Here is a 14,853-nt window from a genome sequence, read left to right on the forward strand (position 1 = left end):
TCCAATTTTTTTAAAAATATGCACTCCAGATTTTGACACTTTTTCATGGAGGAGATCTTAAGTTTAAGAAACCTTCAAAAAAATTGGAACTCATCGAAACTGGTGTAAAAAACTCACCGCTATTTTATTAATCAACTTACTGACTACACATTTGTAGTTCAGAATTTTAAAATAAATTCCAGTGCGCAGAAATGATTAAAAATGTGTTAATTTTGACCATTTTGGCAATACGTCGTCGAGTACTACCTTAAAAAATGGGAGGGTTGCATGGTTGGCTGTGGTCAAGATGGACATAGGTTTTAGGTAACGGTTAAGGTTATTGATTCGGTTTTTTGATCCAAGGGTTACTATTTAGATAGGTATTTGGTGCAGAATCCGTTTGTATATAGGTTTTAGGTAAGTCTCAAAATTTCAAAACTCTGTGAAAAAGTCTTTCAAAATTTCAAAATCACGTCTTTTTCGATATTGTATGTAACAGGTAAAAAAGATCCAGGTGCAAAAGGTAGAGGTTCAAAATTCAATTAAAAATTTGATCCAATTGAAATATAGGTATGTATGTAATTGGTCTCCAAAATGCGTTGATTTCAGTGGCCGCGGAAGCGTGGGGACAGTGGGGCAATATGTTCATATTTGATGACCCGATCATTCCCAATTTGATATACCCCTCCCTCCCATTATCCTACAATCCTAATGTCCCCACAGCTTCCGCGGTCATTGGTTGATGATTTAGCAAGTATTTTAATCCGGTTTTGCCAAGGTAGATACATAATTCTTAAATTCGGGAATCAACCCTATCAATCAGTGGCCACGGAAGTTGGGGGGGGGACATATGGGGTCATTAGCATTCTGAGATAGGAAAAAAGATGGATTTATACAGGGTTCGGAAAAACCCAGGGTTTTAATCAAAAATTATAAAACCCATGGGTTTTAATGGGTTTTACCATGTTAATTGGGTTTTATTTGGGTTTTAATGGGTTTTATTGGGTTTAAACGGGTTTTATTGGGGTTTATTAGTTTTATGTAATAACTTAACAAAAATAATTCGGAATTTGTATCTATTCGGAAATTATTTTTGTTTTATAACATTTGAAATCTGTGATTCGGAAATTATTTTTGTTTTATAACATTTGAAATCTGTGATTCGGAAATTATTTTTGTTTTATAACATTTGAAATCTGTGATGCTAAAGGATGGAGTCAATTGTTGATTTGTTCCGAATTTTCATACACTAGAATAGTAATGAAATAAACTGCTTTAGAATGAATTGAGATAACGTCTTCTAACGTATAGGAGATGTATTTAACTTTTAAAATGTAGTTTTAAGGTAAAACTCAATTAAAACCCAATAAAACCCATTAAAACCCAAATAAAACCCATTTAACATGGTAAAACCCAGTGGGTTTTATTCATTTACAACCCATTAAAACCCATTAAAACCCAATAAAACCCAACCCATTAAAACTCAGGTCGGAATACCCTGATTTATTAACATAGGATTTTTATAAATTTCTATAGGTTCAATGTCCCCCTGCTTCCGCCGCCACTGCTATCGATTGATAAACTAGTTAGTAATTGATTTAATGATAACACGCTTTTTGTCCACACTATTATTTCTGCACATTCAATCAATCCGATTCAATTAAGGTGAAAATTGTCGCAAAAAATGGGTGGAATTGGCAAATAAGTGAAAGAAAGAGAGAAGGCGGAGCAATTTTTGTGATCTTCTTTAAACTATTTCTTTCGAGGTAGGGAATCAATTTTGATTCGGAGCTTTTTCAGCCATTGAGTAAAATAGTAATGATTCTCGGTTGGGTGCTCTTTATTCATTGAATAGCTCTTTGAAGTCTGCTTGGTTTGATTCCTGTGAGATTTGAATTGAACATTCTTCTTCTTCTTCCGTGCTTCTTGGATGGCTGGCTGGCTTTTGCTTATACAGAAGATGTGGAGGAACAGTGACGGCGGAAGTTGGAGTGGGGGACACGTGGGGACGCTAGTATTGTGGGATTGGAGGAAAAGGAACGTATTGACTAAAACATTTTTTCAAGCTACACCACGATTTTTAGCGAGTTATTTTAAAAAATAGAGTCAAAACTTAGGAACCACGTGACACTTATGTTTCCGTTGAATGGTGCTTTTCAAGAAATATAGACGTTAAAGTTCAAAGTCCGCCCTAGTTTTCGCTCTGTGGTTGAAAAATTTGCTCAAAAATTGAAATTTGCCGCCAATATTTTTCTTCGAAATGGCCATTCAACAGAAACAAAAGTATCACGTGATTCCTAATTTTTGGCTCGATTTTTTGATATAACTCGTTATAAAAAAGGCGGTGTACCTTGAAAAAAGATTCCATTGTGAGTACGATTTCGCCGATTTTCCTGGAGGACAATGTCCCCTTGCTTCCGCCGCCAATTTGCCTGGAGAAAGGCAGGTTCACCCGAATCCATGACTTTTGCTGATGCAAATCTCTAATTTGGAGACGATTTCGTCACATTTCTTGCAACATTTCAGTGGGGGATTGTTTAGCCAGACTTGTAAAGAATATGGGCAATTTCTAAATAGTGCTGATTCTCGACAATTGAAGGGAGTTAAGGTAATTGAGTTATAGATTAATGGGAGCAGATCAGAGTAAATGGAGCAATTCGTTTCATTTCATTGACGGAGGAAGTGAATCAGGGAAAGCAAATTTAAGCAACATAATTACGTAATTAGTTAGTTTACATATTCAATATGAAAATTATTAGACACGCTGCACCAATTTTTTCGTTGTTTGCAGCAGCATAATCACCAACATTTAGTTTTCTAAAATGTTATTTTTAGTAAGTAATTCCTAAATTCCTGCAATCTCAGCATCATCAATCCTTTAGGAGCTTTTGAGCAATTATTTTCACAACCCCAGCAAACATTCTAAAAGTCATAAGGACTAACTCTGAGGTGCGTGTGACTTATAACACACCAAAAAATTAGTTCCCATACTTGACGGCTGAACTTCATTCCTTACAGAGTTAATTAATTAATTAATTAATTAATTGCTAATAATTAGATTTAATCAGTGATTACCCCACCTGGGAAAAGAATGTTTATAACTATATCTCAAACATCAAGATTAATAGAACCTATTAAATAGAAAAGTAAATTAATTACGTTTAAATTTAATAGCACATGTAGTAATGGGGAGGTTGCGCAAGAGGAATTTTTTGTGATTGTGAGTGTAATTTTGATTGCAAATGTGTTACAGTGATCCATCTACAATACAAAATTACAATCACGACCACGAAAATTTTCTCTTGCGCAACCTCTCTAATAAATCTACTCCATTGTCAAGTTACAGAAATTTTTCTAATAATAAGCACACATCTTACGAGAATGGCCATTCTTATAATTCTTAATAATATTTATGCATGATTAGCTGCTGTATTTATGTATAATCGAGTGAGTATTAGTAGGTCGATCCGGTTCCCCATCGTCTTATATGTAGAGTTGATAAAATTCTTTTGTATTAAACTACATACATGTTTTAAATTGTGAATATTATTTATATATTTATGTACCTGGAAGATAAGTATTTATGTAATTTGTTAACTTTGGTCTCGTATTGTTAGAATATTATGTGTTGTGTTGTGTCGGATTATGAAAGAGATGATGATGTGCAATATATATTTATATTTATATATTTGTGGAAGGATGCAGTTGGTTAGTACGGGTAGAAAAAATGGTCTAAAATATAAACTGTGATTTATACGGAGAAGAGATTGTAAAAGATTATTTTTAAGAGGTTTTTTGTTACAATAATAAAATGGTTGGTGTGGTGCGGTTCGATTCATTTTTCTGTTTAGGTTTCAGGTTTGTCTAGCCTTTGTAAATGTGTAAGCTAAATGAGGGAGGAATCCCAGCAGATGTTCTCCGATTTTGAGCAAACTAATGGAAATCAAGCATAAATTTAATTAGGACGAAATTTGCGAAAGACACGATCTCCCCATGGGCACGTTTGGCAGAGATATTTGCATCCGAAGAGGAGAAAGCGCGCGTTAAAGTCGACAAATCTTACACTTTCCAAATTTACTGCGGGTTTTCTCCTCTTCGGATGCAAATATCTCGGCCAAACGTGCCCATTGGGAGATCGTGTCTTTCACAAATTTCATACTAATCAAATTTGTCCTCGATTCCCACTAGATTTCGCAAAATCTGAGAGCATCCCCTGGGAAACCTCCCTTGTAACTACTACTTCTCAGAAGGATAATAAAGGTACGTAATATCCCGAAATAATTGCTTCATAAAAGAAATATCATAAATTACCGGCTCGTTTAGAGCTCAATTGGTTTCTCCTTCTCCTAAACTCGCCGTTTTAATCAATTGCCCCCTTAAGTCTAGACTCTTGGGACCATTTCACTCCCTCCTAAACCTAGCTAAGATTAAGTGCGATAGTGGCAGTCAGACATCGAAACAAATGTCTTCATACTTTGGTGGGTATTGACGTCCTTCCCGCATGCTGGACCTTGATCGGGACCTCGTCGGCCCACTACTTTCTCCTCCATCCCGACTTTCCCTTTCTCTCAGGGAAGACTGGCGAAACGTTTCCCGCTTCCGGCGCGACTGGGCTGACCGTTGTTGAGCGAGGGGCGACGGTGTCGGCTGGACTGCAAAGTCAGGTACTGGAATTCTATAGATGGGTGGAGATGACGACCCCCCCGACTGCGGGTTGGGCGACGGGGCCGGGGCGGGTGGCGGGGGTGCAGGCAAACTGTGGTGATTAGCAGCTGTATTGCTGTACTGAGCAGATATCACGTCTCGAGAGGTGGATGTGTACAGGCCTGGACCACTCGCCGCGGCGGTGAGGTATTCCTCCACCGTGAGGCCTGAGAAATACGGAGTGAATGAAAAAGAGAAAGCAGGAAGAAAGTTTTAGTCTTACAATGGAACCTTTTTTCAAGCGAATCCGGGATTGTGTAATGCCCGGTTTATACTTTCAATAACATGGTTTGGATGGCAATAATTTCCCTATCCCTTCCATGTTATTGAGCTGCGAATGGCGAAGGTATAAACCGGGCGTAACGAGTTATAAAGAAAATCAAGACAAAAATTATAAATCACTTGGCGCTTATCTTTCCATTAAATGACCGCCTTGAAGAAAAATTGTCGCGCCAAATTTTAATTTTTGGGCAAATTTTCTCTCGCTTTTTCTTCCATGGGGTGAAAAGCAGGTCAGACGTGTGAACTTTGTGCTCATTTATCTTTAAATGGGTCGTTCAAGAAGAATTGTAAGTGCCACGTGATTCCTAATTTTTGGCTTGATTTTTTACATATTAATCGTTCTAACGGTTTATCTAACAATGTCGGTGTAGCTTAAAGAAAGGTTTTATTTTAAGAGTATTGTACTCTTAACAACCAACTCTTTGTGTGAATGGAGAGTACGCGGGGTGAAGCAAATTTTCGGCACCATGTAGCATCCAGAATGGACATGAAAAACCAAATTGAAACCTCGGCACATTGTAGAAAATATTAATTAAAAAATATTTTCTCTATACAATTTTTCGAAATCTTTCATTTCTGACCTTTTATTAATGGGTCAAGTCCGCATTATGATTTCTTCAGAACGGATGCGAATTTCGACATGTGGTTTTCACCGTCAACGTCAGGGCGAAATCTGAGCGCTTTTGGTGAAAATCGCATCTCGAAATTCGCATCCGTTCTCAAGAAATCATAATGCGGACTTGACCCATTAATAAAAGGTCAGAAACGAAAGATTTCGAAAAATTGTATAGAGAAAATATTTTTTAATTAATATTTTCTACAATATGCCGAGGTTTCAATTTGGTTTTTCATGTCCATTCTGGATGCTACATGGTGCCGAAAATTTGCTTCACCCCGCGTACTCTCCATTCGCACAAAGAGTTGGTTGCTAAGAGTAAGAGTATCTAATAATAATGGGCGTACTCACGACAACATCTTATTTCGCATTGCAACTCATTCAACAAACTAGCGAACAACAAAATAATTCTGTTTTGTGTGGATTCGCAAAATATGACTTCGCAAATCTACTCAAAATACCAATTTTAATATTGTTTCCATGGATTTCTGTAATTCTCTTGCTGGTGATGGTGAGGATGAGTTTGCGAGATAATAAGATGGCAAATTGCGAAAAAAATCCCATGGTTTTCCAGCAAAATTTTTGCGAAATCTTGCAGATCTCGTAAAACTTCTTAAGTTTTGTTGCTCTGCTCAATTTGCGAGTTACATATGCGAAGGTTGACGTGAGTACATCCAATATCTAGAGGGGAAAAGTCCATGGTGAATTTTGAAAATAACAACTTTTTGTGTTCCCATAACTCTGATAAGGGTGCAATAATTTTTTGCATAACAAGTATAGTGTCACATGGTTTCAAAAAAAATATTTTTTACCTATTTTGAACATAAAAAAGTGACCGCAAATCTGCGAAAAATGTATACTTATATAGGGCCTCCTCAGACACACGAAAAAATCGTCGCTTCGAATTTCGCTTTGTTTTCCGCTTTTCGATAGCAGAGCAGAAATTATGAAAATTGCTAAATTTTGTTCCGACTTCAGCTAAGCGACCTTAACCCCACTTCTGAGTTGAGTTTCTGGTCGCTTACCCCAGAGCTCGCTTATCAGGAAACAAGCGAAAAACTAAGCGAAATTCGAAGCGACGATTTTTTCGTGTGTCTGAGGAGGCCCATAATTTCATCCAAAATCCAAATTTGTGCATGATTGTTTATGAAACTATATGAAATTGTTGTTACACAAAAAATTATTGCACCCTTATTTTTTGTCTGTACCAAAACAAAAAAAGGTGCTGATTTTGGGAGTTTTTTTACTCTAGATAGTGGGCCTCCTCAGACACACGAAAAAATCGTCGTTTCTAATTTCGCTAAGTTTTTCGCTTGCTTCCTGATAAGCGAGCTCTGGGATAAGCGAACAGAAACTCAACTCAGAAGTGGGGTTAAGGTCGGTTAGCTGAAGTCGAAACAAAATTTTACAATTTTCATAATTCTTGCCATGTTATCGATAAGCGAAAAACAAAGCAAACTTCGAAGCGACGATTTTTCGTGTGTCTGAGGAGGCCCAGTATTATTATTAGATACTCTAATGTTTTAATCATTACTTGGAAGAAGAATCGGGAATGGATTTTTTTCTCTTCTCTCTAATCACTAAAATGGAGAAAGTAACTCTAAATTATAGTGACGTGCACTCACTCACCGTGGTTTTCTGCCAACATGGCACATCTTAAGTATGGGTCCGGTTGCGGACTTAGGATCGCGACGGGGCTGTTTTGTAAGTAGTTGGCGTAGTTCCAGGCGGGCATGTTGGTGCTTGGTCGAGAAACTGGCTGGTCAATTATGTCTATTAGCTGCAAATCACACACCCAATTTATTAAGAAGAGGAACTAAGAGTGATAATATTTTGTTAAAGAAGCGGAGAAAGCAGAGAAAAGGATAGCGGGTGACGAGAATGTCGTTGGAATGCAGTGGTTGCCAGTGGCCGCGGAAGCGTGCGGACAGAGGGGGCAATGTGTCCACGATTATTTGACGTTATTATCATCCCCTCATGTTATATAAACCCTTTCCTGCTTTATCATACAATATTAATGTCCCCTCTTGTCCCCATGGCTCCTGCGCCCACTGCATGTACATGCTCCATGGTGATACTAGTAATGCCAAACTAACGGTGGCCGCGGAAGCGTGGGGACAGAGGGGACAATGTGACCACGATTATTTAATGTTCTCCCCATGTTATATAAACCACTCCCTCCCCCATCCTACGATATTAATGTCCCCCATGTCCCCATACCTTCCGCGGCCACTGCTGGCCTTTGGTATGCTTTGTTCTACCATCTACTCACAACCACGCTGCTTTCACACCAACCCTTTGAAGCTAATTACTTCCAAAATAATTTAAACTTTTTTCCCAGAGAGAAAGCGGAAGGAAAATTACGAATATTTATTACACTGTCGAGATAATGGATGTTTCTTAAAATATGCGCTACGTGTGTGTCAAGCGGGGAAAAAATATGACCTCATAATTCATCCCGTTGCCAGTTTCGTCGGATTATTGCATTATTTCAATCTAATTTTAGAGCCCGGTTAACAATAACCCGGCCCTATTTTGGTGTTTATTAAGTTGCAAGGAAAGCAAAAAAAAGTATGTTAGTTTTTCCCAAGTTTTCACGCTGTTTTACTTTCACCAGAGTTCAACTTTCCCCAACTTTCACCACCAGGTATTAAAACTTTCACCTAATTATACTTTCCTCTACGGAAACTGCATTAAATGCGTGTATTTTGCAAAAAATAGGGTAAAACTAGGTCTTATCTTTAGATGAGGCTGAAACCGCTTACCTTAATGCAGCAACAAATGACAGAGATGAAGAAAAGAAGTCCAAAGAGCGCAAGGTAATAAGGAAAGTACGATGTCATGAAGAACCCACGATCTGCCCGGTGAACAACAAGATAAGATAAGATAAGCTACGACTGCACAATAACACTGCACACTCTGGAAATGTCAACTATAACGCGGACATTTATAATAATCTCACATTTACCTCCGAGAGAGAGAGAGTCAGCAGGAGGAGAAAGCAGCAACAACAGAACGGTGTATTTTTTTTCGTCTGTGAGCAAAATTCCGGTAGAAGAATGGAATACGGAGATCGGGCCGTTGTTTCCTGTTCACACTTTCACTTATTTATTTATCACCGTCGGACCACGCTCGTCGCCTCGCCGTCGCCTTGGTGGACCATTATTCCAATGGCAGTGTCATCTATCGCGCTTACGACACGGCAGCGCATGTATGTTGGCGCAATCTCACTAATAAAATTATGCTGATTGTTCTCCGTGGTGACCGGAATGCAATGAATTTTGCGGTAAAGAGGTGCTCCCACCTTTTTTCATGGTAACACGATTGTGTCACCATGCCATGTCGATGTTATGTCTATGTCACAGATTTGGACGACACTTACACCAACTTTACGTACGTTAACGTCTCTTCCAACTTTCTCTCTCGACTTTTTTCTTCAACGCTAGGAGGCAAGATCTTGAGAGTTGTGGTTGGTTGGTAATCCGCTTATCACGCTTTCCTTATCGTAATGAAGTAGTCGACCCAACTTTCACTCGACATGCACGTGACAGTTATGGTGAAAGCAGGGTCGGTTTTGTTGGCAGGGGTGACTTTTCACCATTTCATCACGGATATAATTGATTGAAGGGATTTGGTTTGCTTCAATTAGATTCATTAGTTTCATCACGTTACGTCCATTAAGCAGGATCCGTGGTTCGCATTGACAGCTCCACGCTACAACTACCCGTTTAATCAATATTGAGCCGTTTTTGGCGACTGAAACAAAGTGGTTGTCTCTCCTGGAAGTGATGGATGGTAATTTCATATGACACGTTATTTTCCAGGTACATGGATACAAGAAGATGGAGAAATAACGAAAAGTGAAAGCGTCTCTGTGTCTCTTTCACTTGAGCGTTTAATATTTGGATGTCGATGTCACATCACGTCACGGCAGGAAGATATTCCGTTCACAGACATGTGGAGGGGTAACAAGCAGCAGAAGAGTGGTAACCTCATGTCCCAACGAGCAAGGAGGAGTGGAGAAAGCCATTATTGATACTTCATCTCATGCTGTTTGTCGCAAATTTAGCTTGGTTTACTTCACAAATAAGTACTAACTCGCATAAAATAGTCAAACCTACATTAATAATTCTCTTCTTTGTAGTGATAATTAATTGATCTCACCGCTTTGGTTTGGTTTGCTTTCTCCGACGGAAATTGATTTGTGCGTGGGCAGCAAGAGTGGAGATTTACTTATTTAGCGAGTAAACATATGTATGTATCACAGGGAAAATGTAACCGGAAACTTTTCATTCCCGTTTTTTTATTTTATTTTTAACGCAATAATGACGACAACCCACACTTTCACCACGAACGGTGGGTGGACGTGGATAAGGAGAAGATGGGATCCTATTTTCTGTGAAAGACGAGAGGCAGATTGTTGCATCTACCACCCACCACCACCACTACCACGAACTACTACTTACTACCCGTCCCGTTGTCAATAAAAAACGTGCGGTTTCTTGGCCGTCTTCTTCTTCTTTCTGTTGAACGTCAACGTATGGAAGTTAGCAGAGTGGGTGAGCGAGTGGTGCCTGATTCCAGTGTGAGAAAGTGCACTTTCACCCAGCACGATCCCCTTTTTATTTTTTCACCTTGTTCACTTAATAATACCGTGATGATAATGATGATTCAGTGGTGAAAGATGAGAGTCGTGGCTTCTTCTATATTTTGTGAACTTGACTCAATTGTATCCCCGCTTTCTCTACTACGATATGTCGAGTTGTTGCATGTTGGTTATCTCCTTGTTGGCTCTCGTTGATGTCTGTGTCGGTCTGGCGAGACTCAGCTCATCCAAGTCCCAGAGCAGAAAGAGAGAGAAAGCGAGAAGTGAAAGCAGAGAGTTTGAAAGAGAAATCGATGAAACTTTATTGGGAGGCGAGTCTCTCTGGTATGGTGAAAGCGGGCGAGAGAGCTGCTGGCATGGAATGGACCGGAGCTGGAAATCTCGCTCTTCTCAACCCTTGCATGCTTTCTCTGGAGCTCACATATATGTACGCACGGCAACCAAACCACCTCGGCTTTCTCTACACATTGGAAGGCAGGCAAGGCACTCAAAAACGAAAACGACTCACTCTCTCCATCCAGTTTTACTTTCTCCGGTGTGTATGTGTAGATTCACGTTTGGATCCAAAACATTCCATCACACGAGAAACACAATGCTTTCTCCTTAATGTTGCTGTTGCTGCTTTCTCATTTTTTCAGATCACAGACACCAAGTGAATAAGAATTCTGCCATAATTTCGAGTTATTGTCTCCAAAAGTAAGTTTGTGGCGTTTTAAAAAAATTCTTGTAAATATTGTTCTACGAAAGGCTTACGAGGTAAAAAAACAATAACAATATGTCACAATTCGTTCGTGTCAGTTATTTGTAAAATGTAAAGTTTTTACTGGAAGACGTCTCTACACATTTGTTGGGGAGAAGGAAAGTTTTTTTTATCTTGGAGAAAGCAAGTGTATTATGGGAAGAAGCAGTGGCCGCGGAAGCTGCGGGGACATTAACATTGTAGGATAGGGGAGGGAGGGGTTTGTATAAGATGGGGAGATGATGCGGACATCGAATAACCGTGGGGACATTGTCTCCACCCTTCCGCGGGCACTGGGAAGAAGTTATACATATTGTTTTTATTCTCTACGCTTACTCTTACTTCCTTCCTTTCTGTATTTATTCCGCTCTGTCTATTTGTATGCTAACTAACTAACGTAACGTAACGTAAATTCGTGTGTCTATAAACTTTCTCTCTCTGTGTGTACTTTCACCCCGTGAAGAATATAATAATCAGCACGCTGAGTGGCTGGCTACAAGGGTGAAATAGACAGCAGCACCAGCACCCAACCAACCAACCAACTGTCAAAGGAACGAGTTAGGTTGATTTCCTTTCTCGTTTGAAGAATTTCCGACTCTGATGTGAGAAGGAGACCCGATTTGGAATTAGATTCTGTAGATCTCCCACTGCACCGCACATACACCAGCACCTTTCGAAACTCGATTCGTACTTTCCTAGTGTTCGAATCCTTTTAACAAAAGGTCATATCACTCACAACTCGACTTTCAGACGTCTTTACAGAGTTGATTTTCAAGCCGGAGAAGTCGTCATCATCATCATCATCGAAGAAGAAGTCGTCAAGACTAAAAAACCTCATCAGAGGAAAAGAGAAGGTTTTCTGAATGGATTCAAGGAAATCTGATAGTGAATATTTTTAATTAAATTTCTTGATTTTTTTGACACCCCGTGAGAACGAAGCAGGGCACTTTTCTACCTTCATGTTGAGAGAGAAAGAGAGATCAAATATTGGATTGAATTTAAGTATATTTTTATTCGAAAACTCACTCGTTTAAAAAAAGAAAACTTGGCAAAGAAGAAAAATACAATTAACAATTGTATTCCGAATGAGTGATCATTCCTGGTTTTCTTTGTTATTCCGAGAAGCGGAAACATCCTGCTACATTAATCGGAATCAAAACCGATATTTGTATCTGGCCACTTTCTCCTGGGGAAGATATAGAACTTATCTGTTTAGCAGGGTTTCGTTTCTTGTGTGTTTACTGTATAAATGCAAGAAATGCAAGGTGCAAGAAATATGCGCCCTACAAAGTGCAGAAACGAGATGTAATTTCTTGCCCCTTGCATTTCTAGCAGGTCAAAATATTTCCCCCCAAAAAAACCACTTTCTCCCCATTATTTCTTGCAACTTGTTACTTTCACCCGAAACACTGCCGTTAAGAAAACAAAGGAGGAAGATGCTTTCCTTTTTTGCGAGTGGGTAGGCGAGCCGTGGTGGCCCTTGTAGAAAATGGAAATTAACTTCTAATCATCATTATCCAACATGATCATCCATCATAGGCTAATAATCCTGGTGCTCTCTGCCTCCCCAAACTTGCACAAAATACATACCACACTCTACTCCAATCCACCCATCCACCCCGCCGTGAAGATGAAGAGGACGGACGGCCGGTCGGTGTGTAGCCAAACCAATATTTCACCGCAATGCGATCTTGATTTCGTCCCATGCTGCATTCCACCCACCCACCCGGATCCTAATATCCACTCGAGTAAGGACAGTGGCCGCGGAAGCGGTGGGGACATGTGGGGACACCAATATTGTGGGATAGGGGAGGGAGGGGTTTATATAAGATGGGGAGATGATGCGGACATCGAACAACCGTGGGAAGATTGTCCCTCCGTCCACTCCCAGGCTTCCGCGGCCACTGAGTGAGGATCAGATTTGGCCCACACAGCAATAGAACCACTTTCAGGATGCCAAGCCAAACTTGAACCAGACAAGACAAACATTATTAATGTTAAGTCATAACTTATCCCTTTTTCCTGCCGAGAGGGGAGCAACAGTGGAGAATTTCATTACAGGAAAAGAAAAGAGAAAGTAGATGCAACTGGTCCCTTCCTCCTCTTTCCCGTGATCTTCTTCTTCCTCGCAATGCACTTTATTCCTTCCTCCTTGGTCGATAAAGGACTTTATTTCATTTCTAAATTTCAAAGAAAACATTAGCCTTCATAATGGCGGAGATAGCATTGCTCGACTCTCGACTAAATTAATTTCCCACTGGAAATATTTCCATTTCTGGAGAAAGCTGGGTGGATGGGTGCGGGTGGTGAAAGTGAAAATGAAAATGGAGAAAGTTTTCAAGAATACTGTTAGTTAGTCCTGGTTACAGTATTAGCTTTGTAAGAAGTGGCCGCGGAAGGGGGGGGGACAGAGGGGTAATGTCCCCAGGGTTTTTCGATATCTTTATCACCTGCCCATGTACTGTTAAAAATCTGGTAGAATTACATATATACTCCGCATTGGTATTGATTTGATAATAATTTCTTACCGGATTGGTATTAGTTTGTCTCATAGTGGTAAATTTTTCATTACCACAATATTACTGAACGGTAATGTAACTTTTTACTGAATTCGGCAACGTCGGTAACTTTTTACCGAATTTATAGTAGTTTGTTTCTGAGTGTTAAATTTTTTATTACCCGTTATTACCAGTACCGGTAGAATCAAATGTCTAGTCCGGTCAGTAATGATTCAATACCAGTTTTCTAAGGGTGTGTCCCCAGAATTGTCCCCACACAGCCCCCGCGGCCACTGCTTACAAACTGTATATATGTATGCATTAAGGGGCCATGTACGAAGAAATAGTCATCAGACGTGCTAATGCCGTTAAGCTGCCAGCACGAGGCTTGGGACTAATAGCAATAACCGCAGAAAATACACTACCACCCGCCCACCCACCCACCAACCAACGAACCTTATCAGGCACTCGAGAACCATGTACCACGTCCCGTTCGCTCCCTGTTCTCTCGTGGAATTCCAAATTTTGGCTTAAAGTCGTTCCATGAATGCTCATTCAATAAAGAAGTTGTACTACTACTACGAAATCTAAAAACAGGATTCGTTCGTAGGCGGAGATTCGATCTGGCAAAGACAACTGGATTGGGGAGCAAATGAACCATTTGTTTAAATTGGAAAGTTAGCTTTTACTTTGGCGTAATAGTAAATCCTTCAACCATGGAGGCAATTAAGACCGCAGAGGATAATGAAAAGGTCAATCATTTCACAATTATATGTGCCATGGGTCTAAATAGAGGATGAGAATGATAATAACGGAAAAGCAGACTGTGGTCGTAATCATGGTTCAATTCTGTTCAATCCTGGGTAAACAGGGGCCGCGGAAGGGGGAGGACAGAGGGGCAATGTTCCCAGTTGCATAAACCCCTCTCTTCCCTATTCTACAATGTTAACCTCTTTCGTATTACGGATTTTCTAATAAAATTTTCCTTTGGTACGATGTTGATTTCACCTGTCAGTAACCAATTAAATAAAATTTTTAACCAGTTTCCAATTTTTTAGTTTATTTTACCAAAACCATGAAAAATCCCATTTTTAACATTGGTCGGTATAGGGAAAATTCCAAAATTTGGGAAGAACATTTCCACTTTTTACCATCGAGTTTTCCACAAAATGCAAAAGAATTGCTCATTTTTTAAAAGAAATTTTGGTTTCAGACTAATTTATGCAGGATGCACACTTCTATTTCGTCTTAAATGAACAACAAAATACCACACAAACATGTGTACTTCGTCGTTAAGAGGTTAATGTCCCTACATGTCCCCACACAGCTTCCGCGGCCACTCTGGCTAAAAGCCTGGTTTGAGAATCAGGACTGAAGAATTTATGATTGGAGGAGCAAACCAGCGACCGCAAGTTAGAATTCGTAAGTG

The 14,853-nt window shown here is 39.7% G+C and overlaps 1 protein-coding gene across 1 annotated transcript; it reads right to left on the bottom strand.

Annotated features, from left to right (window-relative positions):
* Window positions 1-4,137: 4,137 nt before the first annotated feature.
* Window positions 4,138-10,410, bottom strand: LOC118434660. Its single transcript, XM_035848700.1, has 4 exons — window positions 8,550-10,410; window positions 8,347-8,438; window positions 7,211-7,361; window positions 4,138-4,850 (listed from the first exon to the last, which is right to left on the bottom strand). Exons 2-4 carry the CDS (start codon window positions 8,422-8,424, stop codon window positions 4,426-4,428), a joined length of 654 nt encoding a protein of 217 aa, XP_035704593.1. The 5' UTR covers window positions 8,425-8,438; window positions 8,550-10,410; the 3' UTR covers window positions 4,138-4,425.
* Between the last annotated feature and the right edge of the window lie 4,443 nt (window positions 10,411-14,853).

This window comes from Folsomia candida, unplaced genomic scaffold (assembly GCF_002217175.1).
Source record: "Folsomia candida strain VU population unplaced genomic scaffold, ASM221717v1 Fcan01_Sc002, whole genome shotgun sequence".
NCBI lineage: Eukaryota > Metazoa > Arthropoda > Collembola > Entomobryomorpha > Isotomidae > Folsomia > Folsomia candida.